At 44.6% G+C, this 27,842-nt stretch overlaps 1 protein-coding gene across 3 annotated transcripts in view; it reads right to left on the reverse strand.

The window, feature by feature from the left end:
• Window positions 1–27,842, reverse strand: part of LOC308281894 (LIM and calponin homology domains-containing protein 1-like) — an 82,320-nt gene that overhangs the window by 30,051 nt on the left and 24,427 nt on the right. For all 3 annotated transcript variants that reach the window (XM_080722235.1, XM_080722236.1, XM_080722234.1), the window contains exons 3-10: window positions 20,797–20,867; window positions 20,097–20,166; window positions 19,299–19,405; window positions 18,512–18,542; window positions 16,467–16,577; window positions 12,933–13,060; window positions 12,242–12,312; window positions 1,301–1,508 (exon numbers count right to left, since the gene is read on the reverse strand). In XM_080722235.1, coding sequence (XP_080578361.1) covers window positions 1,301–1,508; window positions 12,242–12,312; window positions 12,933–13,060; window positions 16,467–16,577; window positions 18,512–18,542; window positions 19,299–19,405; window positions 20,097–20,166; window positions 20,797–20,867 — 797 coding nt within the window. The remainder of the gene's footprint in view (window positions 1–1,300; window positions 1,509–12,241; window positions 12,313–12,932; window positions 13,061–16,466; window positions 16,578–18,511; window positions 18,543–19,298; window positions 19,406–20,096; window positions 20,167–20,796; window positions 20,868–27,842) is intronic.

Below are 27,842 nucleotides of genomic sequence, written 5' to 3' on the forward strand. Positions count from 1 at the left end.
GACGGCTCAAAAACGTAAATGCAACCGCCCGTTAGTCCTCCTCATGCCGCTCCTCCTCCTCCTCCTCCTCGCTGACCTGCCGTAGCGAATGGCGGCGGGCAGGACCTTTATGCCCGCCTTCATCAGCTTCTGCATCCTCCTCTGCTCCACCACCTCCGGGGTCAGCTCGCCTTCGTGCTGCTGCTTGGGCTCCTCCTCCTCCCCCCTGTGGCCCCCGACGACGACGCTGCCGTTTTCGGGGGCCCATCGGACGGTCTTGGGGGCCTTGAAGCGGGGCGCCGGCCTCTCCGACGGAGGCCCGCCGCCGCCGCCCCCCTCCTCCCCCTGCTCTGGGATGGCTTGATGGACACTGGGGAACGTATGGTTTATGGCAGAGGGTGATGTGATGTAGGGGCTAGAGAAAGCGTGTCTTTCTGCATGCATGATGTGTTCTTTTCTGTTTTTATCCCACGTTTTTGTAACCCATTTTTTATTTCGCACAGTGATAATTGCTGATAATTGCTGGAAGTGTAAAGGCCCATTCCCACTGGGCCAGATAACAGATAAAAAAAAATCTCCAGATATTTTTCCATTCAAAGTGGATGGTAGATACAGATAAAAAAAATATCTACCACAGATATTTGCCAGAGATACTTTTATCTGTGGCAATTTTTTTTTTATCTGTATCTACCATCCACTTTGAATGGAAAAATATCTGGAGAAAGAGATTTTTGTATCTGTTATCTGGCCCAGTGGGAATGGGCCTTAATCCTGGGCGCTACTCTCCCTCTCTGGGGAGATCGACAAACTGTGCTCATGCTTCCTTCAATGCACAAGGAGGCCAAGCCGCTTCTTCTCACCTGACAGGGGGGAGTTTCCCCGGTTGGACGTATAGTGTGGAAGGAACACGTCATTCCAACCAGTTCCTTTCCCCTCCCATCAGGCCAGGGGGAGGCAGTATAGAGACCAGGATTAAGGCATGTTTTTTTTGTGAGGGTACCTATCCTAAGGGACATGGGGAGAACATGCAAACTCCACGCAGAAAGGCACTTTCGCCAACCCCGCGTAGGGTGTGGGCGCTGATGGCGTGGAGGAGAGAACGCGCCCCCCAAGCGCCCACAGCGTCCCCAGCGGGAATCGAACCCAGGACCTTCTAGCTGTGAGGCTTTTTTGTTTGTTAATAATAATATTAACTGGAGAAAAAGTGGCGGAAGAAGAGAAAGTACGATATCAATGAGTGGCCTTTGCCACTTCGTGGCTTGGCCACTAATAATATTATTATTATCGTAGGCAGGTTGTGCGACGTGCGTGAACTCACTACCTCCTCTGGTCGCCCCCCTCCTCGGGGCGGGGCTTGCGGCGCGGCGCGGGGACGTAGGCGGTGGCGTTGCTGCGGTTGGGGAGGAACTGGTTGAAGGGTACGAAGCTCCGGGCCTCGGCGCTGGCCTGGACCCGTCTGGCCAGCATGTCGTCCCTGCGCACGTCCGGCTTCTTGTTGGCGCCGTCGGCCTCCGAGTCGCTGCCTCGCCCTGTGGACGGATGAATGTTATGAGACACACGGGCACGGACACACTTTAGGCCAGTGTTTCTCAACCTTTTTTCTGCATGGGCACACTTTTCATGTCCCAGAATCCATGGGCACACCAACATAATACGGGGGTGTAAATATCGTCACTGTCGGGACGAAACCTTGTATCTCCAAGTTTCGAATGTGTACGTTTCTTCGCAAAGTAAAGCCTTTGCTTCATCATACAAGGCTGTCGCACAACAGTAGTGAAAACATTAGAAAAAAAAACAGTAGAAGCGGTAGAAAACAGCAGATCTACAAGTTTCACTAGTTTAAATCATTTTAAAAATGATAAATACAATACTGGCTTTCAAGCAGTTTCAAGGGGCACACTTGACCCTTCTCAGGGGCACACCAAAGGTCCCCAGGCACAGTGGTTGAGAAACACTGTTTTAGACCAGTGGTTCTCAAACTTGGGGTCGGGATCCCAAGTGGGGTCCCCAAATTATTTTGTGGGGTCCCCAGTTGATTAGCTTAATGTAATTTTTCCCCTTACTCAACGGTAAACAAACCAACACACGGTATAAGTGTATACAGGGTATCTGCACATTTATACAGTGACAATTTAAGGAATTTCAAGACCGTTTTGATACCAAACTGGCCAAACTGTCAAATATTGAGTAAGCAAGAGGCGAACATTGTGAAAATGGCTCACAACGCCTCGCGTTGTGAGGCGTTGTGAGCATGTAGATCTGCTATTTTCCCAATATTTATCTGTGGATCCGAGTCACATTAAATGTAATACCTACAATTCCAAGTGCTTGTCAGGGTGGGGGTCCCCAGTTCAAATATGTTTATTTTTGGGGGTCACCGCCTAAAAAGGTTTGAGAACTCCTGCATTAGACCAGTTACTTCTCTCAAACCTTTTCCTGCATGCCGAGGAACCCCCACATTGATATACTGTATATATCGTTGTTGTCGGGTGCAAATCTTGTATGTCCAAAACGGTTCGTTTTGTATTTCTCTTTTTAAAAATGATTTAAAATAGTGAAAAGAGCAGATCTACAAGCACTGACTCGTTATGCACAGATGTGGCAATATGTAATGTATATGTACTGTATATATAGCACTTTAAACCACACTTTTATACACTTTACAATGCTGATGGGTGTTGTTTACCGTTGTTTCCTTCTTGTGTGTTTGTGGGTGTTCATACTGTATATGGTGCACAGACAAATTCCTATCAACTACGTTGAAATGGCCAAAAAGTTATTGAATCTTGAATCTTAAATCTTAAAGCTGGTAGATCTGCTATTTTCACTAGTTTTGTGCGACAGTTTTGTATGATGAAGCAGGGCTAAAAGTACTATTTTGAAACTTGGAGATACAAGGTTTCTGCCCGACAGTGACGATATGTGTCCGTAGACGCCAGGGACCTCCCCAAAAGAGAAGAACTAAATTATTCAAAAATGTCCAAATATTTTTCTAATATGTTTCTAAATAGCTGTGAGCTTGTAGATCTGCTGCTATGTTAACCCATTTAGGCCTGAACACATTATGACGCAATATTTTATGCTTTAAATATAAAAAAAATGGCCTATATGGGGAGATGCGTCATGGCCCAAGGAATCCAGGGAAAAAATATTTTTAATTTTCCGACCTACGGTTCAAGAGTTACAGGCCAAAACGTAAAGTGGGGTGTTATGGCGCCACCATGCGGCCAAATGACACAATTATTTTTCATTTAATCCTTGAAATCATTATGAACCTCCTCTCCAAGTCTTGAAACTCTAGCCCCTATGGTTTGCGAGAGACAAATAATTGAATGTGAGTTTTTGCGATTCCCATTATAAGTCAATGGGGAAAATTAATTCACTAATAAATTAATATCAATTAAACTATAGAACCTTTCTCTTAGAAAAGTAATAGCCCACGATTCCCGAGTAAGCCGGTCGATTTGACATATGGCGCGAGTGTGTGGTGGCAAAACTGTGGGACTAGTGGCGTGCCGAAGTTTAGGAAGTTCAGGCTACATACACACACACACACACACAGACACACAGACACACAGACACACAGACCCACACAGCCACGTATAGGGAGCCTGTGCTTCACACAGCTCCAAAAATAGCAGATATACAAGCTCACAGCGTGGCACCGAGTGCCGCGCTGCGAGCTTGTAGATCTGCTATTTTTGAAAAATCGTGAAAATTAGAATTTTGACCCGATTCTATAAGTGTCTTTTGAATCCTTCTAAGATTTTTGGAAAACAACCTGTTTCTATGTCAGCAATCTGGCCAGCCATCGTCAAAGAAAAGGTCCTTTTCACTTAGTTAGTCTGTTCTTGAGAGACTACTATGTCAGCGGTTCTCAAACCTTTTCATGTGAAGGACCCCCAAAATGACATGCATTTGGCCACGGACCCCCATCTCAAAATATTTAGTTCCAGGGACAACCCAGAAGCAAAATTTGAGTTACAAACGTTCGCTTTGAAAATACATATATTCAAAGATTTTCACACATTTTCATGACTTTTTTTCAAAAATAGCAGATCTACAAGCTCGCAGCGCGGCACTCGGTGCCGCGCTGTGAGCTTGTATATCTGCTATTTTTCACTGGTTAAAGCATTCCATAATTCTAGGCCTAAATGGGTTAACTCATTTTGCTAGGGACCCACTGGACCCACGCCCCAAGGACCCTGGCCCTGGGGGTCCTCGTGACCCCACTTTGAGACCCAATGGATTATACATCCACCAGCAACGTAACCACAAACCTGCACTATCAGTTCAAAATATACAGTACACAACCACTGTACTGCATCCTTGCAATGATGCAATTTTAGGCAGCGATGGGAAATAACTAACGGAATTGATTTAAAAATGATACTGTTTGTTTTTAGGATCACTGAACGGCCTTGCACCTGTTTATATTTAGGAGCCTCTGACCCCTTACAACAGGGGTCTTCAACAGGGGGTCCGGGACCCCTAGGGGGTCCTCAGAGTTACTACAAATCTTTGTGTGATAGAAATTCTTTTCTCTGTTTTTACCACATGAACCCTAGCATCCATATTCTGACAACTTTAGCCAAAAATAGCCGATCTACAAGCTCACAACGCGTCGCCTCGCGCAGCGAAGCGTTGTGAGCTTGTAGATCGGCTTTTTTTTTTTTTTTGTGTAGAAAAGAGCAGACTAAGTACATAGTGAAAAAGGTAGGTCGTGGCGGTTCAAGTGGTTAAATATCTGAAAACACAAATGGACATGGATCCAAAATACACTGATGATTGTGCTGTCAAACGATGAAACTATATGGAATCTATGAACAGGTTGTGGGGGTCCCTGCTTTATGTCTCTCAACTAAGGGGTCCTTGACCTGAAAACGTAGAAGACCCCTGCCTTACAACCCTCCCTGGCTGTACTCTTAGGTCAGCAGATACTGTACTGTACATTTTTACTCAAGGTCCCTGGAACAAGGCTAGTAAAGGAAGGCAATAAATAGGGCATTTGCTGCAAGGGCTCCACTTCTGTGGAATAAACTTCCATTGGAAATTAGACAGGCTACCTCAGTGTCCTCTTTTAACCCTCTTTTAAAGTCTAATTTTGAATATAATGGCTTTTAACTAGAAGGAATGGATAGACGTTTTATTCTTTTGCTTTCACAACCATTAATTTTCTTTTATTGTCCCTTTTATGTTCTTATTTCTACCACTTTTTGTGGTCACATGTTCAGATACTGGATTCTGATTGGCTTAAAACAGTGGTAAATCAGTCAAAAACCTTGAGTTGGCTCATGGACCCCGCCCACTGTTGTGTTGAATGATTGTAACTAAATAACCTTGCAAGTTAAAACTGTGTTTTCTTTCATTTATATGGTAGAAGTGGTAGAAAAGCAATTTACCATTCAAGGGTCGTGGGTTGTTGGCTGATTTACCACTGTTTTGAAACAGTGGTAAATCAGCCAACAACCCACTCCCTCTCATGGTAAATGGCTTACTTCTTTCATTGAATTTCTTTGTTTGTTTCTATGTATGTGAAGGACTTCATACAGTAACCTGTTTTTGAAAAGTGCTATACAAACAAAGCTTATTATTATTGTCATTATTATTGTTGTCTACGCCAGGGCGAAGGCATGGCCGAGAAAAGAGATGTTTTTGCCCTTGTAAGTCTGTCCGTGTGTCAATCCGTCCTTTTATCTGTCTGTGTACAGCTAACCTTCAGCATGGTTGGCCCGATGGAGGTGAAACTGTGTACGCTCACTGCCTGGATGCCAGAGCAGAACCTCTCATTTTGCTTTTGCTTTTTTTTTCCTTTTTTTTTTACTGGCCCACAATAAGTTACCAGGCCTGGTGGAGACCTGTGCTCGGAGGAGTGATTATTATTATAAGTACATTTACTCAAGTAGGCTACTGTGCTTTGGCATTCTTTATTTTACAACTTAAAAAATATATATACTTTATACATCTATTCCACTACATTTCATAGGCAAATAATGTACTTACTACGTTGTACTACACTGCAGTTTTTGGACAGCTTTAGTTAATTACTAGTTACCTTGCAACTCTACAAAGACAAATCTCTTCTACTCCATTTTGACCTAGATTCAAGAAATCCTAGCTTTCGAGCGCAACTACATTGTAAACGAGGGCCTGCCCCTCAATGGTACCTCTGAGTTTTAAATGATGGTAATTATGATGATGCAGATAAATAAAATGTGCTGCACCATTACATTTACCAAGCATACAGTATGTCCGTATAGGGAGTCAATACTGTAGATCTAGTATTACAGAACAGAAAACAGGCACTCACCAGTAACAAATATCTAAGTCTTTACTCTTTGTACTGTAAGTCAAAAAGACACAAATGTCATTTCAAATGCTGCGAGGTTCAAATTAAACTGCCAATTTGCTTTTGAGGACATATATTTGCCTGATAGGTCTAATTACAGCATCCATGATGCAGGGTGAGACAGGGGCGTCACAAGGGGGAGGGGAGTGGGACTGAGTTACCAGGGCCCAAGGTGGAGGGGCCTTCATTATTTTATACTTTAGCTATTGAAAAATAGCAGATATACAAGCTCACAGCGCGGCACCAAGTGCCGCGCTGCGAGCTTGTAGATCTGCTATTTTTGAAAAGTCGTGAATGTGTGTGCAAATCTTTGAATGCACTCGGTGCCGCACTGTGAGTTTGTAGATTTGCTATTTTTCAATAGTTAAAGTGCCCAGGGCCCAGAATTTGGTGCGACACCCCTGGGTGAGAGACAGAGGGCTCAGCCTCAAATGAAGTGAGGGGGCAATACAGTATAAATTATAGGTTATAGGAGGTTGAAGGGCTTGTGACCCATGTACATCTGGAACGCATTAGTGTCACACTAGATTCGAACCACTTTAGCCATCATTTTATGCCTTTAACTATTACAAAATAGCAGTGCCGCGCTGTGAGCTTGTGCTATTTTTCAATAGCCAAAGTATAAAATAATGGTTAAAATGGCGGTACACACTATGCTGGGAACGTGGATATATACGTGGGCCAGTGTTTCTCAACCTTTTTTCTGCATGGGCACACTTTTCATGTCCCAAGAATCCATGGGCACACCAACATAATACAGGGGTGTAAATATTGTCACTGTCGGGAAGAAACCTTGTATCTACAAGTTTCAAATTTGTCAGTTTCTTCGCAAAGTAAAGCCCTGCTTCATCATGCAAGGCTGTCGCACAACAGTAGTGAAAACAGCAGATCTACAAGCACACAACACCTCGCACCGCGAGGCGTTGTGTGCTTGTAGATCGGCTGTTTTCACAAGTTTAAATCATTTTTAAAATGATAAATACAATACTGGCTTTCAGGCCGTTTCAAGGGGCACACTTGACCCTTCTCAGGGGCACACCAAAGGTCCCCATGCAGGCACAGTGGTTGAGAAACACTGCAGTAGGCTATGTTGGGAACGTGGATATTCCTGCTTCGCTAGACACACAGCTGCATCCCAGCAGCACTGCTGTCAACATGGAAACCCACAAACAGGATGCCAGCGTCTCTTTCCTGCGCGCACACACGCGCATGAGAGAGAGAGAGAGAGTGTGTGTGTGCATGCACTAGATAGCTGGATGTTGACCTCACTGAAACTTTTGCAGGTTTAACTCCCTGAGAGGATTGCTACGGAGACGGACAGCTGCAGCATTTGGGACGCACGCGCGCACGCGCGCACGCACACAGACTGACGCCTGACGGACAGACAGACAGACAGACAGACAGACAGACAGACAGACAGACAGACAGACAGACAGACAAACGAGACAGACAGACAGACAGAGACATGCAGACACATGCAGTGACAGTTAGCGCGCAGCTGTTGTCCCCATGGCCAGCCAGTCTAGCATAGCAGCACACCAAGGTTACAAAGCTAACACATTAGCAACCAAATGTCCAGCTAACGTGGTATAGTTGTGGGTTTTTGGGCTTTGTTAGTAAAGTGTAAGTGCTTATCTTGGCTTGTGTTTCTTAATGTTGTTTAAACTAGTGGTTGTCAAACATGTTCATGTCAATTTAATATGTATTTGTCCACGGACCAATAGCCAACGTATACAGTATATCGTCGTTTGTCGGGTGAAAACCTTGTATGTCCAAAACCGCTCGTTTTACATTTATCATTTTAGAAATGATTTAAACTAGTGAAAACAGCCGATCTATAAGCACACAACGCCTCGCGGTGCGAGGCGTTGTGTGCTTGTAGATCGGCTGTTTTCACTACTTTTGTGCGACTGCCTTGTACGATGAAGCAGCTAGGGCTTTACTTTGCGAAAGAACGTACAAATTGGAAACTCGGAGATACGAGATTTCCACCACACAACGACGGTATGTTTAAAGTGCTCATGTGGCCTATTATAGTCGCTTCTTTTGGTCTTGTTTTCATAGACCTGGTAGCTTATTTCTCTCGCAAAATGTGGCAACGCTGCTTTAGAGGTCCCACTGACCCTGGAGGAGAAAGAGACACGGTGAGGTTGTTCTGCTCTGTTCTACTTCCACTACTGTACCTCTCCTCTCCACCAGAACAATGTTCTACTTCCACTATAATAGTCAGGCACGTGCACACATAGACATCAAAAGGGGCTTGAGCCCTTGCCCTTTTATTTGTCTGTAAAAAGTGCCCTCTCCAGAGCATGAATGCAGTTTTTCACTATGGTGAAAGAAATGCAAACACCCTCTTTCCATGCCATACCTGAAGGCAGCATTCAAGAGAATTGCCTTGTCCAAACTCTCCCGAACTCGAATGCAGCATCTTATGTTGAAAGAATTGCCCTACGCTGTGTCTTGCTTGGTCTTCCTCCTCGGGCCCACCTTACTGATCATCACCACAAAAGCGTGGGGTGGCTCAAAGTAGCTGACAGAGTACAGCATCTTGCAATGATACACCTCCAAGATACCCATGTACCTGACAAACTACTTCCTAAAGGTCAAAGATGTTCACGATCACAACACCAGAGGCAGCTCCACTAATCATGTTCAACGTAGATTTAACACTAATATAAACAAGGCTCTAACTGCTATACCACCAACATGTGGAAAGCCCTTCCACAAGCCTTCAAGGAGAGCAAATCCCTAGCCTCCTTCAAAATCGGTATGAAAAGTAACCTTCAGGCGGCTGCTACCCGTGACTTGTAAATAGACTAAGCACCCATGATCCCCCCACCCTTTTTTTCTGCCATTGTATTTGATGTTATGCTTTTTCTGCTTTTGAAATTGATGTTATCCTAGATAAAGTACAATGTTCTATCCGTCTGTCTTTCAATGTTGTACCGTATGAGATACTGAAAGTGTGGTTCCTGTGGAAATAAGAATCGGCTTTCTAGGATCTCCTTTTAGTTGACCTTGTACCAGTGATTTGTACTGTACTTTTTTCTATTGCAAACTTCTAATAAATTCTTCAATCAATCAATCAATCAATCAATCAATCAATCAATCAATGTGTAGAAATCCATGCCATACGCCACATTTCCAGTATTGACTTGATTATGCTTAGTTCAGTGTGGTATCAAGCACCGAAAATAGCCGACCGCCAAGTTCTCACCGCGTTGTGAGCTTGGAGGTCTGCTATTTTCAATATTTTCACCAAAAGACCCTTTTAGAAATGTCAGCCCCTGCCTCTCTAACATTCTCTGGTCCTTTCTCTAGAGCGCTGCTGCGGGGCTGCGGTGTCGGCGCACAGCCGCACACACACATACTGTAGTTATGGTTGCCGCTCTGAGAAATGGGTCCATAGGCTACCTCTCCTCTCCACTGGAACAATGGGAGGAACAATGGGGAAAATAACTTGCTCAAGGGCACCCCAACTCGGCTATGGTAGGCGAGGGAGGGTAACATTCACCTTCCCCACCCCGGGGAGATTGGGCTTTCTTTCTAAAGGAGGGTGGACAGTCTTCACTGCAGTCACTTGCAGTTTTGTTTTGTTCTTTATTTAGAGTAGAGTACAGTACAGTTTAAGATTCATTTACACTCCGTTGTGTGAGGGTGAAATAACGACTAGCAAAGAAACAACAACAAAAAAAGAAAAAAAACGTTGCGGTGTGATGTTTTGTTAGCTTGTAGATGTGCTCTTATTTTGGGGGGGGGGCATGCAATACTGTATAAATTATAGGTTATAGGAGGTTGAAATGCAGTGGTGGAAATAAATACACTTACTAAATACATTTAATCTACTACATCTCAGAGGCAAATATTGTACTTTTACTCCACAACAATTATTTGAAAACTTTACTAAGTTACTTTGTAGTTTTTGATTATTAATACAAAACATACATTAACCACTTCAGCCCTATTATACATTTCAGCCATTTGAAAATAGCAGATATAGAACACGTGTGAAATGAGACATTCTGCATAATGAATAATTTGACTTTTGGGTACTTTAAGTACATTTCGAGAACACCAGAAAAACTCGCCCTAAAACACAGTCGCCTCAGGCGTCTATGTGGCGGAGTGGCAGAGCGGTCTCTGCCAAGTATTCCTAAATGTAACCTTGGTAAACCATGCCTAAACGGTTAAACCTAACTTATTCCTAACCTTAACCTCAGCGAAACTCTGCCAAAACCCAACCCTCTTCCTAATCTTAACTTCAGTAAAACTATGCCAAACCCTAAAGTTATTTTGAACATTATATTCAGCAAAACAAATACAAGAATACCAGAACTGACCCACGAGTGGCCGGCATGAGGTCGGCGGGAAGAAAAAAATAAGGCGAGCATTCCGGTTGCCCATTTTGATGCCAATACTTTTGCACTTTTACTCAATAACTTTGGAATTCCAGCGTTGGTTGAAATGCAGACATGGTGTCAGGGAGGTATATATATGTGACCTGACCCTGCGCCAGCTAATAGGGCTCCATGTGGACCCTAGGCTGGAGGTCTTGGAAGGTCATGGCATTGGTAGGTCACAGTCAATCAATGTCAGCAGGTTTTTTAGCTTTTCTCAGAGCGTGGTTGCAGACAGTTTCAAAACAAAGCTGCGCCCCCACAGCTACAAGCATTCAGACAACCACAGCAAGCCTTGTGGTCGCCGGATTGAATTCCGGCGTTGAAATGTGCAGATACCCTCTACAGTATACACTTAAACGTTACGTTGGTTTGTTTACTGTTGAGTGAGAAAACAATGCTTCACATTAAGTTAATCATCTGGGGACTGCCCCAAAATAATTTGAGAAACCCCCTGGGGGTCCCGACCCACAGGTTGAGAACCACTGATTGTAGAAGACTCTAGCAGAAGAGAAGTCTGGGGCTGCTTGAACGCATGTATAGTCTCACCCAGAGATATTGAGAGCTAGAGTTACAACACATCCCATTTGCACCAGTGGTTCTCAAATATTTTCATGTCAAGGACCCTCACATTAATATGCATTTTGCCGCGGGCCTCCATCTGAAAATGTTTTACGCCAAGGACCACCCAGAAGGTGAAGATTTGAGATTTGACATTTCTGAACATTTTCGAGATTTTCACATTTTCTTCCAAAATAGCGAATGAACAAGCTCGCGTGGCACGCGCTGTTCAGTGGCCAACGTATACATGGATAAAGTTGTTAAGATGATACATGCTACATTAACTACTTTGGCTGGGGGTCCCTTGGAACACCCCCCCCCCCCCCCTTCTCCCATGAAGGACCCCTGGGGGTCCCTGGACCCCACTTAGAGAACAACTGATCTAATTCATGGTCTGGCTGGCGACTGCCAGCAGGGGGCGTCACACCAAATTCTGGGCCCTGGGTGCAAGGATTCACTGCGGCCCCCCCCCCCCCCCCCCCCCCCCCCATGAATGTTAACTATTGAAAAATAGCAGATATACAAGCTCACAGCGCGGCACCGAGTGCCGCGCTGTGAGCTTGTATATCTGCTATTTTTGAAAAATCGTGAAAATGTGTGCAAGAAACCTATGTCAGGGACCCCCAAGATGATATGTATTTGGCCACGGACCCCCATCTCAAAATATTTAGTTCCAGGGACCACCCAGAAGCAAAATTTGAGTTAGAAATGTTCGCTTAAAAAATACATATATTCAAAGATTTTCAACACATTTTCACAACTTTTAAAAAATAGCAGATCTACAAGCTCGCAGCGCGGCACTCGGTGCCGCGCTGTGAGCTTGTAGATCTGCTATTTTTCAATAGATAACGTTAGAAGGGCCCCTCCTCCACCTTGGGCCCCAGTAACTCAGTCCCACTTTCCTACCCCTTGTGACGCCCCCTGACTGCCAGACTAGAATAATGCAAAAACTCACCGTCACCGTTCGCCCGGTTGACCACGTCGGGGGAGGGGCTGTGCTGTGAGCGCGAACCAAACGAGTCCAGGCTGCAGAACAACGACAAGACAAGACAACACAGCTGAATGCTTCAGTCGTGGATTCTGGATGATATTCCTTTGAGCTTGCTCACGTGTGTGTGTGTGTGTGTGTGTGTGTGCCTGCACGCGTGCGTGCAGGGGTGTCGCACCAAATTCTGGGCCCTGGGTACAAGGCTTCACTGCGGGGCCCCCATGAATGTTCTTCATAGGAGGAGGGGGTTTAACCCATTTAGACTGGGAACGCATTATTACGCATTATTTTGTGCTTTAACTATTGAAAAATAGCAGATCTACAAGCTCACACCGCGGCACTGCGAGCTTGTAGATCTGCTATTTTTGGAAAATCATGAAAAGTCTTTGAATATTTTTGACCCGATTCTATAAGTGTCTTCTAAATCCTTCTAAGGTTTCTATGTCAGTGGTGCTGAGCTTGTAGATCTGCTATTTTTCAATAGCTAAAGTATAAAATAATTAAGGCCTCTCCACCTTGGGCCCTAGTAACTCAGTCCCACTTCCCCCCCACCCCCCCCCCCCCCCCCCCCCTTGTGACGCCCCCGCGTGCGTGTGTGTGCGCGCACTGTGTGTGTGTGTGTGTGTGTGTGTGTGTGTGTGTGTGTGTGCGTGTGTACCTGTCCAGGGAGTTGTCCCGTGTGTGTCTGGGTGGAGAGAGAGACTCGCTCCTCTCTGAATCCCAGCAGTCGTAGCCGCTGTCTCTCACACTGCGCTTCTGGGAGCTGTCCCCTGACTCCTCACACTCCTACACACAATTTACAATGTACAATTTAGCAGAATCCAGAGCGACTTACAACAGCAAGGTAATACCATTGTTTCCTGTTGAGATTGGCATATATCCTGGGGCAAGCTCAGCTGCCCAGATCACACATGTCACACGTACAGGTCTTATTTTTTTCACTCTCAAAAAGCACCTACAATGTAGTGCATTTGAAACTGCATTGCAGTGGCACATGATGGGGTGATCACTGCTTGCCTCCTGTGAATTGTTTTATTTTAATTTGTGTTTATTTTCTGTTTATTTCGTTGCTGAGTGAGGTCAGCACACAGGGTGAAGAGAGTGAGATGAAAAAACCTGGTTGAAATGTGCCAATCTCAACAGGAAACGTCGGTACTTCAATACATCAACATCAATACATCTTTTTTTTATATATATATTTTTTTATCCCACGTTTTTTGCAACCCATTTTCTCACCCAGTGCCAACTACCTAACCTGTAGTCCTGGTTACCGCTCTCCCCCTGCCGCGCCAGGGGAATTGGGGAGCACCTGGCTGGCTAGGGGGAGGTAGTATAGAAACCAGGACTACTGCATGTTTTTGTGAGGGCATCTACCCTAGGAGACACGGGGAGAACATGCAAACTCCACACAGAAAGGCTCTATCGCCAACCCCACCTAGGGTGTGGGCGCTGATGACGCGGAGGGAGAAACACGCCCCCAGCGCCCACAGCTTCCCCCGGCGGGAATCGAACCCAGGACCTTCTAGCTGTGAGGCAAATCGCTAACCACTGCACCACCGTGCCCCCCCAACATCAATACATCAAATGCATACAAATAGTCATCTAAGAAAAATGTAGACCAAGCACCTATTCAGTAAAAACATTATAACAAAAATTAAATGTACACACACGCGCACGCATTCAGAGAGTAAGAGCAAGAGTATTACAGAATTACAGTAGTTATTTTTAAAGGACCCAAGTGTGCATTGGGCAAAAACAATTACCCATTGAGAGTGTACAAAATAAATGGAGCCAAATGCACAAGGCCCATTTGGTTCCATTTGGTTTGCATTCTCAGAGTTACAGACATCAAAGTGTCCTATTATGAATCATTTTGATGGGGGACCCCCCCCCGGGTCCAGCTCCACAAGGAACCCCTGGGGGTCCCCAGACCCCACTGTGAGTAACCACTGGATTAGTAAACACGCACAAAATGCATGTGTAATATGATCCTGAAACATGAGTGAGAGAGACTATATGGAAACACCTGACTCGTGTTCGCGGTATCCAGCGTGAGATCGCGCGCGTGAAATTTGGAATGTGAAACAATAATGAAATATTAGCAACAATAACACCGGTCCGAAACAATTGAAACGCGAACCCCCGCATACTGAGGGGGGGCTAAAGCTGATATCCTGTTTTCCCTCTCGGCTTTCTCTGAGACAGTGGGAGCCGTCTTGTTTTGAAAGCAGAACCCTGTTGTTGTCATCTGCTGCACCCCCCACCCCCCCACCCCAACAAAGACAGGAAGCTCAAATCCTCACCCAAATGCCCCCCTATATGTCTCTTCCTCTGTCGTTCCGTCGTATCTCTCTGTTTCTCTCTGTCTGTGTGTAGCCTGGCTTGGCCAGACTATATACTAATACAGAAACAATTCCATGATGGGAGGTTACAAAAACTAGGGGTGGAGGGGAGCTGGGGAGGGGGAAGTCACTGTCGCTGTGTTTACAGCACCCAAACTATCAGCACATGCTGCGAGAGAGACAAAGTCCGTCTTACTTTGTAACTAGCCAACCGAGGGCTGCACACACACGACTCTGGAGCTAAGGGGGTGTGCCTGAATCGGAGAGATAGCACTCTAAACTAGACCATCCCCACCTTGTTTTAACATGGGCGGATTGTTTAGCTGTGCTAGGCTAGTCTGTGTGTACCTCCTGCCACTCTTCTCTGTCTCTCTGGGCCAATTCATACATCAACGGGGAAAAAAAACGATAACTAGAACTGCACTCTTGTCGAGGTGCCAACTTGTGACTTGTGCACTTGTGGCCATGTATGGCCTACTTGTGCAACAGCAGAGCGTGCAAGTACTACTTTCGGTGCTGTTCGGTGCTGAGATTTCACATTTCCTGGGGCAAGCTGCCCAGATCCCACATGTCAGACGTGTCTTCTTTTTTTTGAGCGGTGGTCACAACGCTCCTATACGTGGCCGTGTGTGTGGGTATGTCTGTCTGTCTGTCTGTCTGTCTGTCTGTCTGTCTGTATCCGTGTCTGTATGTAGCCTACAGTACCTTTTGTGACCACACATGTTAAGGGAGGGGCGCTGTTATGGATGGATGCATGGATGGATGGATGGATGGATGATGGATGGATGGATGGATGGATGGATGATGGATGGTTGGATGATGGATGGATGGTTGGATGATGGATGAATGGATGGATGGATGGATGGATGGTTGGATGATGGCACCCTAGATATATATATATATATATATATATATATATATATATATATATATATATATATATATATTTGTTTTGCTGTTGCGCAGCCTCCACGACCACCGCTCAGTTCACACAGGTGTGAATTTTTTTTTTACTCTCAAAAAGCGCCTGCAGTGTAGTGCATTTGAAACTACATTGCAGTGCACATCATGGGGTGATCACTGCTTGCCTCCTGTGAACTGTTTTATTTTTAATTTAGTTTATTTTCTGTTTATTTCGTTGCTGAGAGAGGTCAGCAGACAAAGTGACGTGAGTGAGATGAAAAGACCTGGGTGAAATCTGCCAATCTTATCAGGAAACAACAGTACATACAGTACTGTAGGTCCATACTAAGTAGAAATCAGCCTTCACTCTCTCTCCTCTTGACCTCTCCCCGCTCTCTCTCATTTTGCTCTCTCCCTCTCTCAATTCAATTCAATTCAAAGGGCTTTATTGGCACGAGAAAACATACGTTTACATTGCCAAAGCAGAAGTGTACACAATACAATACGATCAATCAATACAATACAATCAAATCAAAAATATCCTCACTGTCGGGCAGAAACCTTGTATCGCCAAGTTTCAAATTTGTACGTTTTTTTCACCAAGCAAAGCCCTGCTTCATCATACAAGGCTGTCGCACAAAAGTAGTGAAAACAGCCGAAAACAGCCGAAAACAGTGTGCTTGAAGATCTGCTATTTTTACTCGTTTCGTTCATTTTTTAAATTGATAAATACAAAACGAACGGTCTTGGTCATACAAGGTTTTCCACCCGACAACGACGATATGTACAATTGAAGGGAGTGAAACGGTTTTCATGCATCGAGGTTACTCGGATGCAGACTGTATGGGATGTACACAATATAAGGTCTCTCTCTCTCTCTCTCTCTCTCTCTCTCTCTCTCTCTCTCTCTCTCTCTCTCTCTCTCTCTCTCTCTCTCTCTCTCTCACCGTTCTCATCTGGGCGAGCAGGCCTTCGAACTCCTTGAGGTTGAGCGTGGGTCCGCTGTAGGAGACACAGCCACACGCTGCCTTCCCCAGCCAGTACACTGTGTTCAGCACCTGAGACGCACAGACGCACGGACAGACAGACAGAGTGGCAGGTCACACAACAACACAGCACAGCATGTATACTGACATCTAACGCAGTGGTTCTCAAACCAGCGAGTCGGGACCCTCAGGGGACCCCCCAAATAATTTTGGGGGGTCCCCAGATGATTAACTTAACAGATTATTTATTTATTGGGGCTGGTGCCAGCAAAAAGCAGCTTACCTTTGCGATGTTATAGAAAAAGATCTATTGATTATTTCCAAACGATTTTTTCTTCATTGGACCTATTATATGTGTACTTTAGCCAAGCTCGCGGCAGAGGGCAGCCTTATGCAAAGAATGGATGTGAAATGGCCCTCCTCTCTTTCCGTCGTTCAGAGCATAGAAATGCATAATCTAGATCAGGTCCACAGAGAACAGCCAGGAAGTGAATTGGACATCATTGATGTTTACGTGTGGCGGAGATTTGAAAGCAGCATTACGGGAGTTGTTTTTTTACTGTACACACCCGCGCAACCTCTCATCAGCTTACAGTCATCAGACAAGGTAAAAGAACGAGCGTTCGTATTGGCAACGCGGCGCCGTCAAAATTGGGGCGAACGGGAATGTCCGAAGCAGTAAAAGAGTTAATGTGCAATGTTTTATTTTTTTGCTTTATGCACATTTCTAAAGTGACAATTTAAGGACTTTTTAATACCTCTAAAATGACAAATTAAACAAAGACAAATTAGAGGCAGAAATTGTGAAAATAGCAGATCTACATGCTCACTACGCCGTGTTATACAAAATGTAATGCCTCAACTCTTGTTCGTCAGGGTGGGGGGTCCCCAGTTAAAATATGATTATTTTGGGGGTCGCGGCCTGAAAAGGTTGAGAACCACTGGTCTAACAGAGAGAGACACAAACTGAACATATAGAACACAATACGGTATAAGCAACAGTGCTACAGTATGTACATTAAGAAAAGAAACACAAAACAAACTCTTTATTTTTCAGAATATGGAAATGAAATGTCGTAAAATATACTATAAAGCCCTACTTGTATTGTCACGATACGCCTAAACCTCGATTTGATCTTTTGATTTTAAGGACACATTTCAAATCGAATGTGAATCGTGATACGGGTTCTGATTTCGATTCACTGAATTGAACGTCAATTTCGATACATTTTTGGTTCGAATCGAGAATCGTGACAGCCTTAATAATTGCTGTAGTTCTTTTTTTATTGTAGTCGCTAGCTCAGCAACACCCTCCCAACCCAGCGTCCCTCCTCTGAACATGACCAATAGTGTTCGTATAGACCGGGAGTTTTGTCCGCGGAATTTGCGGGGTTAACCGCTCTGCCAAGTTGATATTCCATAGTTGTTGAGCTGGACAGGGATAAGTTAATTCACATGAGGTGGAAAAATGTTTGATTCTTACTTGCAATGGGTGAGTGTCTGTCTGTCTGTCTGTGAGTGAGTGCAGACTCAGAGTGCGTCGCGACTGTGCTGCGGCCCCGCCCCCAGATCAAACGGGAGCGGGGCATCACGTTATGACGCGTTGTGAGCTTGTGGATCGGCTATTTTTGGTGAGGAGAGTTGGCCGTAGATAGAAAAAGAACTCAAATCAGGTCTGTTTTACTAAGCATAGTGAAGTGATATTGATGTAGTGATATTGATGAATAATATTATCAGATCATTCTGCGGCACCCCTGGACTGGCATCAAGGCACCCTAGGGTGCCACGGCACCTTCTTTGGGAAACCCTGGTATAGATGCTCTGCTAAGCTGGGTGCACGGATTCGAACCTGTAGACTCTATGGTGGTGGACAGGTACTTTACTGAACCCTAACCCTTTCTTTGCCACCGATTGCCTGCTTTCATTCTTTAATCCGTAATAATAAACAATACACTACATACAGGCAAAGGAGAAACGATGGAAAAGATTAAGAGAGATCAACTTACGTTCTTTAGTTTTCTGTTGCAGTCTGAGTCCCTAGAGAGGAGAGGAGAGGAGAAGGACTGTTAATGTCATGTGACACCTTGTAAAGATGGGCATACTTTCAAGCTCAATGCACAGGAACAATGCACACACATATAAACACTCGCAGGGACGTGCTGGGCCCCTGATTCAGCCCGGGAAAAAGAGTTGTGGAGGCCCTCATTGCGCGCTATAGAGAGAGATCTCTCTCTATAGCGCTGCTGCTACTCAAAGATTTGCCATTTCAGATCATGACAAAGTGACAAGCCAGTGGGCCAATTACATGAGTTATAATTCGTCATTGTCGGGTGGAAACCTTGTCCAAAACCGTTTGTTTTGTATTTATCATTTAAAAAAAGATTTAAACTAGTGAAAACAGCCGATCTACAAGCGCACAACGCCTCGCACCGCGAGGCGTTGTGTGCTTGTAGATCTGCTGTTTTCACTACTTTTGTGCGACAGCCTTGTATGATGAAGCAGGGCCTTGCTTTGCGAAAAGATTTACACGTTTGAAACTTGGAGATACAAGGTTTCTGCCCGACAGTGACGATTTACTTTGCTGGCCGCCCAGCCCCCAAAATGGAACGAAGGCCGACATTTTATTTTCAATTTTTTCCTAATGGCTGGTCGGGACCGGCCCGGGAATGAACCGGCCGTTCGGGAGTTGTCCCGCTTTTCCCAATGGTCAGCACGTCCTTGAACACACGCAAACACGCAGACATGCACGCACGCACGTCGCACACGCACAACACACATCACACACATACTTACTTGAGGTTGGCTCGTATGGAGGTGTCCTGCAGGTCTCCTGGATCAAACAGCTGAGAGCCTTTCAACCCCAGCTCCTCACAACCACGCAGAAACACTGTCAGGTTGTCCTACACACACACACACACACACACACACACACACACACACACACACACACACACACACACACACACACACACACACACACACACACACACACAATTTACTTTACTTTAGTTTTGAGTTAGGGATGCAAATTATCCATTAATTCATTAATTGAAAGTTGATAACCTGATCGATCAATTGATAAGCGGTGTTTATTAGGACCAAAAGGAAAATTCTTCTTCCAAGACCAAAATATTAGTGCTGAAATATAATTGCCTTGATGTAAGCTATATAACATTAACAAGTGTCAATGAGGTTCAGCTGGACACAGACACACAGTGCTCTATGGAGTTTCTCTCCAAAAGCCTTTGAATATGATGGAATAGGATTACTGTGATCATGGTAAGCTCACATTTGATATCACACACACCATACTTGTAAGTTAACATTCGCTAGCAAAAAAAATATATATGTATTTTAAATAAATACAAAACATTTTTTCCAACAAAAAAGAAAATATAAAAACAATTAATTATAAGCATTTATATTAATTGGATCATTTCTTAACGGCAATTAATCGATTTTAGATTAATTGTTAATATCCCTATTTTGAGTTGAATAATTCATTATTCTACTAATGTATCCTTTTAGCAAATGCATTCCTCCATTCATTCATCCATCCAGTGTGCTGTGGGGTGCTGCATGGTTTCTTACCAGCCCAGCGATGGGAGTGGGTAGTCTGTTGATCTTTTTAACCAGTCCTGGTTTGATGGCACTCAGCAGCCTGCAGTAAACAGTTAGACAAACATTTTAGACATTGAATACAGAAGACTCACAGCAGTACAATGGCCTTCACGTTGTAGATCAGGGTGTTTCCCAAACCTTTTAGCTCGACACCCAAAAATGAATAATTTTTTCCGGGGTTGCGATGCGACACGTTGTGAGCTTATTAGATCTGCTATTTTCTTCTTCTTTCCCCCTCTTTTTAAAAATGAAATGTCTTTTTTTGTTTTCTTTTTGATAATTAATGAAATTCTCATAAAAAAGTGATTCACAGATTCACAGATCAAAAACACAGTTTTAGATCACTAGTTCTGTTTTGTTTAAAGGGCTGTCCATACTGTCTCCGACCTGTCCATACTGTCTCTCTCGAAGAGTTACGACTTTTCGATGTGCAGCTTTCCGAACTCTAATTTGGGGTAATGCTTTTCAGAAGTTGCGAGTGGCGTCATTTTGTAGTTGAACCGGACCTTTCTGACGAAAGGTTCTGTGGTCGGAGACAGTATGGACAGCCCTTTAGTTCCTTTCGACTGAGCAGAAGGTGCTGTACGTTTGCTGTTACTCGGCCGAGACCCAACATACATTTTGACGCCAGACTTTCTGGAACTCAGAGGAAGTGACATCACAGACTTACTCGCACAGCAGGATGCCGTTCTCCAGACCACCGCGGAAGTCCTTGTCTCCAAAACTGCGTCCCGTGACTGCCTGGTGGGAGGACAGCAAGGACATGTCTTACAATACAGTTCTGCTAGAATACTACTAATACCGTAATAACATGTCATAATTACTAGTGGAAAACAAAACACGTGTAAGGCAGAGAAGAAGGCAGAGGGTCAAGGAGAGGAGAAGGACATTCAGCCATGTGGAACCCATGAACAACAGGGTGCCATCAGATGGTCCACAAGGCTCTGAGGAGGACAGATCATCATCACAGTGACCAACCATGAAGTCTGTCTGTCTGTCTGTCTGTCTGTCTGTCTGTCTGTCTGCCTGCCTGCCTGCCTGCCTGCCTGCCTGCCTGCCTGCCTGCCTGCCTGCCTGCCTGCCTGCCTGCCTGCCCCGCGACCCGATGCCGGATAAGCGCTTGAAGATGGATGGATGGATTATTATATTTATGCATCTAGAGTAGGCTACATTATTTACGTACCATTTATTGTGTAGCAATAAAACACTGGCTTATAGTTTAATTATTGGAAACTAAAGAGCCTAAATGCAATAATATTAGGCTTGTCATTCAGGATGGAAAAGAAAGTTTGGGGAGAAGTGGAACTTAAAAGTCAGTTTAGCATGAGAGGGAGAGGATTACTTGATATCTGGCTGGGCTACAGATAATTAATTCAGGCAAGTGCTACAGTACGTGCTATGGGCTAAGGTGGAGTCTGAGGAGGTGAGTCTTCAGACCACGGCGGAAGCTAGGGAGTGAGTCTGTAGTTCTAAGTGCAACAGGGAGTTTATTCCACAGTTTGTATAAATATATATATATATATATATATATATATATATATATATATATATCGTTGTTGTCGGGTGGAAACCTCGTATCTCCACGTTTTACATTTGTATGTTCTTTCACAAAGTAAAGCCCTGCTTCATCATACAATTGGCTGTCGCACAAAAGTAGTGAAAACAGCAGATCTACAAGCACACAACGCCTCGCACCGCGAGGCGTTGTGTGCTTATAGATCGGCTGTTTTCCCATAGTGTAAATCATTTCTAGAATGATAAATGGAAAACGAATGATCTTGGACATACAAGGTTTTCACTCGACAACGACGATATATATGTATATATATATATATATATATATATATATATATATATATATATATATATATATATTGCCCTGGTAGACAAATAAAAAAGAAAGAAAAGTGCTAGTACAAAGTGGTAATTGTTTAGAGCAGTGTTTGTTCTCTCTATTCCCGGCAGCAGAGCGACTGTTGGCCGGGCCAGTTCACACCAGACCGCGTTGCTTCCAGGGGGAACCAATTAGGAGTGACGCCGTGGCACTGGCACACTGAGCCGGCCGTGGCCTCATTCCAGCCTCCCAGGACGCTCGCTCGCTCGCACGCGCACTCCCCTCATTTAGACGCATAATGTGGAGGCTTACACGGTCAACAACATTAGCGAGACCCTGTCCCAGGGACGTGCTGGCCATTGGGAAAAGTGGGACAACTCCCGAACGGCCGGTTCATTCCCGGTGGTCCAGGCTAGCCATTAGGATTTTTTTTTTTAATACAATGTCGGCCTTCGTTCCATTTTGGGGGCTGGGCGGCCAACAAAGTAAACCGTCGCTGTCGAGCAGAAACCTTGTATCTCCAAGTTTCAAATTTGTACATTTTTTCGCAAAGCAAAGCCCTGCTTCATCATACAAGGCCGTCGTACAAAAGTAGTGAAAACATCCGATCTACAAGCACACAACGCCTCGCGGTGCGAGGCGTTGTGTGCTTGTAGATCGGCTGTTTTCACTAGTTTAAATCATTTTTAAATGATACAAATACAAAACAAACGGTTTTGGACATAGAAGGTTTCCACCCGACAACGACGAACTATAACTCATGTAATTGGCCCACTGGCTTGTCACTTGTCATGATCTGAAATGGCAAATCTTTGAGTAGCAGCAGCGCTATAGAGAGAGATCTCTCTCTATTGCGTGCAATGAGGGCCTCTCCAACTCTTTTTCCCGGGCTGAATCAGGGGCCCAGCACGTCCCTGCCCTGTCCGCTCGGCCTTCTACATGTACGTGTGAACTCAATCTGGAACCCCAAGCCGGGCTCAAAGCCAACTGAGGGAAAGTTCCTGTTAAAAGCCTGATCGGCATGCGCCGAAAATGGCCGATCTATAAGCTCACAGCGAATCAAGTGCCTAACGCTACTCCGGTGTAGACACACTGTTTTTACATTGTGCTATTTATTCCATCATCTGTGTGGAAACAAAGTGGGCGGCCAAAGCTGAATGGGTATGAGTGCTCGCCTGGGGACGCAGAAGGTTCCAGGTTCGATCCTTTGCCCCGGCAATGGATCGAGGTGTCCCTGAGCAAAACAATAACCTCTAACTTCCTCCGCGGGATGAAATAGGTCTAATCACTATTATACATGCAGTATTGTTTGCATAATTATCTAGTATGTATTTTTGTACATGGAGCGTGTGAAAATGTCTGAAATGTGCTGTGCAAATAAAGTTTGACTAGACTTTTTTAACGTCTGAATACTCTGCTTCACACTCCCACCTATAGCACAACCACAGTCTAATTATACTGCTGAACACCAGGCATGTGCGTTGTGCACACATAGACATCAGGCTTGAGCCCCTGCCATTTTACCTGTCTGTAAGAAGTGCCCTTTCCAGACCATGCAGCTTTTACTATGGTGAAAGAAATGCAAATGCCCTCTTTCCATGCCACACCTGAAGGCAGCATTCAAAATAATTGCCTTGTCCAAAATCTCCTGAACTTGAATGCAGCATCTTATTTTGAAAGAATTGCCGTCTCTGTAGAAATCCATGCTGTTACACCACATCTCCAGTATTCACTTGATTATGCTTAGTTTAATGTGGTATCACGTGCCGAAAATAGCAGACCTCCAAGCTCAGCTTGGAGGTCTGCTATTTTCAATATTTTCACCAAAAGGCCCTTTTAGAAATGTAAGCCCCTGCCTCTCTAATATTCTCTGCACGTCCCTGCTGTGTGTGTTGCCCAATGGCATGTCAGTGGTAGTTCCTGAGAGAGGGAGGAGTGTTTTTCACTCCCTTGTCCCCTCCTCCAGACAAGTGACTAAACTCTAGAGGCACTGTACTGTACCTCTGCCCTGTTAGCCCTTTATCTAATTAAGGTACAGTGTTTCTGGATGAATTATACATTGCCCAGTTAACAGTCAACTAGATTAGAAGCCTTCACTGCAAAATGCCCATTTGTAGACCAGTAAGAATACCCACACGGTCACTTAGTACATAATTACAAGGGCCCTCGATGATGCCACGGTTTAGATTTCATGCCATGATACTGTAGGAACTAATAGTTAATAATGAATAATTAACTGAGGGCCCAGTGTGACAACTTCAAGTTGACATGGGACCCAGCATTAGACAGAGTTAGACGTTAATTCCCTTTGAAACAAGGGTGTTTTCCCCCATAGCTATTTGCATTTCGTCACTGTCAGGCAGAAACCTTGTATCTTCAAGTTTCAAACTTGTTTTTTACCCGTAAAAAACAAGTCCTACTTCCTAGTTCACAAAAGTAGTGAACACACACACACACAATAGCAGTTCCACAAGCACACAACGCATCGCGGTGTGAGGCATTGTGCTATTTTTATGATTTTAAATCGTTTTATAAAATAATAACAAAAAAGGAAGCTTTTGGACAATTCCACCCGACAACGACGATTTGTTGATGCCATGTGTTATTGTGTTAACATTCTATGCCCTGTTGATGATTTGAATATGTAGGACCACAATGGAAGCAAGTCCCCAGGAATTTGTTTGTGTCATCCTTTGAGCCTAAATGCTTTACTGTGCCTTTGTGCTGTTTACATTGTTTGACTAATAAAGTATTCAATCTCTCAGTTGTAGCCGTGATAAGCAGCCATTGTGGGAGTCAGTCAGTCACACTGAAGTAGCAGCCATGGGGAAAGGACCAATCACAGGACAGAGAGAACAGAAGAAAGAGACTGAAAAGTAAACGGTCACATAAATACTGACGCACAGACGCACAGCCAACCCAGAGCTGACGCAGAGAACCACAGCCCACACACACGCGCGCGCGCACGCGCGCGCGCACGCACGCACGCACGCACGCACGCACGCACGCACGCACGCACGCACGCACGCACGCACACACACACACACACACACACACACACACACACACACACACACACACACACACACACACACACACAGAGAGGGGTGTTGTGTAACCGGCAGTCAGAAGTGAGAGGTTTGACTGACGTCCCTTTAAAAGGTCTAATCCAGATTAACGCAGATTACAGGAAACTGTACCGTGGAAACTGTTGACACTGAGCCCGTGCACAAACACACACACACACACACACACACACACACACACACACACACACACACACACACACACACACACACACACACACACACACACACACACACACGCGCGCGCGAGCGCACACACACAAACATATATACTGTACTTAACCAACAAGTGACCATAAAGGGCTCACCTATTTTGCTACACAAGAAATTGATCTGATTCATGTGCAAATAATCCAAATATATGCACTGAGGATTGAGTTTACACACAGAGGTGAGTTATGGAACAGTGTCAATCCCATTACATCACAACAGCACACTGATGCAACGGGTGGCCACGCGTCACTTTACACTGGCAGGCAGGCACAGCCAACTAGAGCCAGACAGATGTATGGATGTCTGCCCAATATATCTGTCATTATTTCACCTGTTCAGGCATGTAGACGATGGTCGCGTGCACAGACCATCCTACTGGCACGGCCAGCCTTTCTCAGACCATGAACGCCGTTTTTACTATGGTGAAAGAAATGCAAATGCCATCTTTCCATGCTATTCCTGAAGGCAGCATTCAAGAGAATTGCCTTGTCCAAACTCTCCTGAACTTGAATGCAGCATCTTATGTTGAAAGAATTGCCCTCTCTGTGTAGAAATCCATGCCATTACGACACATCTCCAGTATTGACTTGATTATGCTTAGTTCACTGTGGTATCAAACACCAAAATAGCCAACCTCCAAGCTCATAACGCGTCGCAGCGCGACGCGTTATGAGCTTGGAGGTTGGCTATTTTGGAGCTTGATATTGGAGGTCTGCTATTTTCAATATTTTCTCCCCAAAGCCCTTTTAGAAATTTAGCCCCTGCCTCTCTAACATTCTCTGCACGTCCCTCCCTACTCCTGTTTGATGTCATGGGTATTAGCTAGTATGCAGTCGATTTGTCCTGATTTTTACCCACTTTCAACCAGGCATCCCCATTCTGGGCATGTCATTACGGTATATACAGTAGTTGGATTTTTATGTTTAAAAACAATTGGCAATCTACAAGCTCGCAGTGCGTTTGGGAAGTGGTTGAATAAAGAAAAGTTCTGTTTATGTGTGTATCTCTCAAAAAGTAATATATCGTCATATATCGATTTTTTGGCATAAATATGTGCTATTGAACACCCTTTACATCTGAGTGTTGGTTAAAATAATATTGAACCAATGAAAAGTAGTAAAAAGCCCTTCGGTCAAAACCTCCTGACTCCACTTGAGCTCATTTTACCGAAAATGAACATTTTGGAGTTAGGAGGTTTCGGCCCGACAGCAGAGATATATATATCTTTCCTATTATGTTCTCTAAACGCTTTGACAAAACGTCGGTCAAAACATCGGTAATCTACGGTGGTCTAGTTCTCTCCAAAATCGGGATCAGCCTCGTACCATATAATCTGGTGTCGGTTCAATCTGGTTTGTACCCAGGCTCAGCAACCCGTGACCGCAGGAGACCCACCCTCTCTAATCCTCTCTGCAGCTTGCAAAGGACCCCATTCAAGTGAGTGGAGGTCGGCACATTACAACATACAGTAGGAGTGATGATTTCACAACGTGACTCAACACAATACAAAATATTGCCATCCCATGCTTCAATGCTTTCTCAAATTATGCAAATGTGTGCACATCCACACATACTGTATACAGCACATGCTCTTTTGCGAATGTGCACTAGGACAAGAGTCTTCAACAGGGGGTCCGGGACCCCTAGGGGGTCCTCAGAGTTACTATAGGGGGTCCTCCAAAATCTTTGTGTGATAGTAACCTTTTTCTCCTTTTTTATATTAACCACTTGAACCCTAGTGTCCTTATTCTGAGAACCTTAGCCAAAAATAGCAGATCTAGCACAAGGCATTGTGAGCTTGTAGATCGGCAATTTTTGGCAAAGAGGTTTGGTGTAGAGGGGAAAAAGAGCAGACTAAGTACAGAGTGAAATGTCAACATTATTAAGTATTGACGGTTCAAGTAGTTTCATATCTGAAAACACAAATTGCCTTGAATCCAAAATACACTGATGATTGTGCTGTCAAACAATGAAACTATATGGAATCTATGAACAGGTTGTGAGGGTCCCTGCTTCGTCTCCCTCTAAGTTAAGGGGTCCTTGGCCTGAGAACGCTGAAGACCTCTGCACTAGGACATTCGCACGCATGCATGCACATACGGTATACAGACACACACACACACACACACACACACACACACACACACACACACACACACACACACACACACACACACACACGTACACACCCAAGGCACGAAGAAGCAGAAAAATCATTCAGTGGGTGGCAGACAGTCCACACCACAACACAGTGATGACAGGGGTGAATGAATGATATAGTTATAGCTGTAAGATATAAAGTTACAGTTAGTTATAGATATAGTTACAGTTGGCTTGGTGTGGGTGGCTCTACTTAAACCCCTGTAGTTGCGACCCCCCCAGAAAAATAATCATATTTGAACTGGGGACCCCCACCCTGACAAGCACTTGGAATTGTAGGAGTCGAGGCAGTACATTTAAAGTTTGACTCGGTTCCACAGATACAAAATTGTGAAAATAGCAGACCGACAAGCTCACAACGCCTCGCGTTGCCTCTTTCTTATATTATTTAACAATTTGGTCAATATTTGATCAGTTTTATGT

This window comes from Nannobrachium achirus (genome assembly GCF_963921795.1).
Source record: "Nannobrachium achirus genome assembly, chromosome: 3".
NCBI classification, from domain to species: domain Eukaryota; kingdom Metazoa; phylum Chordata; class Actinopteri; order Myctophiformes; family Myctophidae; genus Nannobrachium; species Nannobrachium achirus.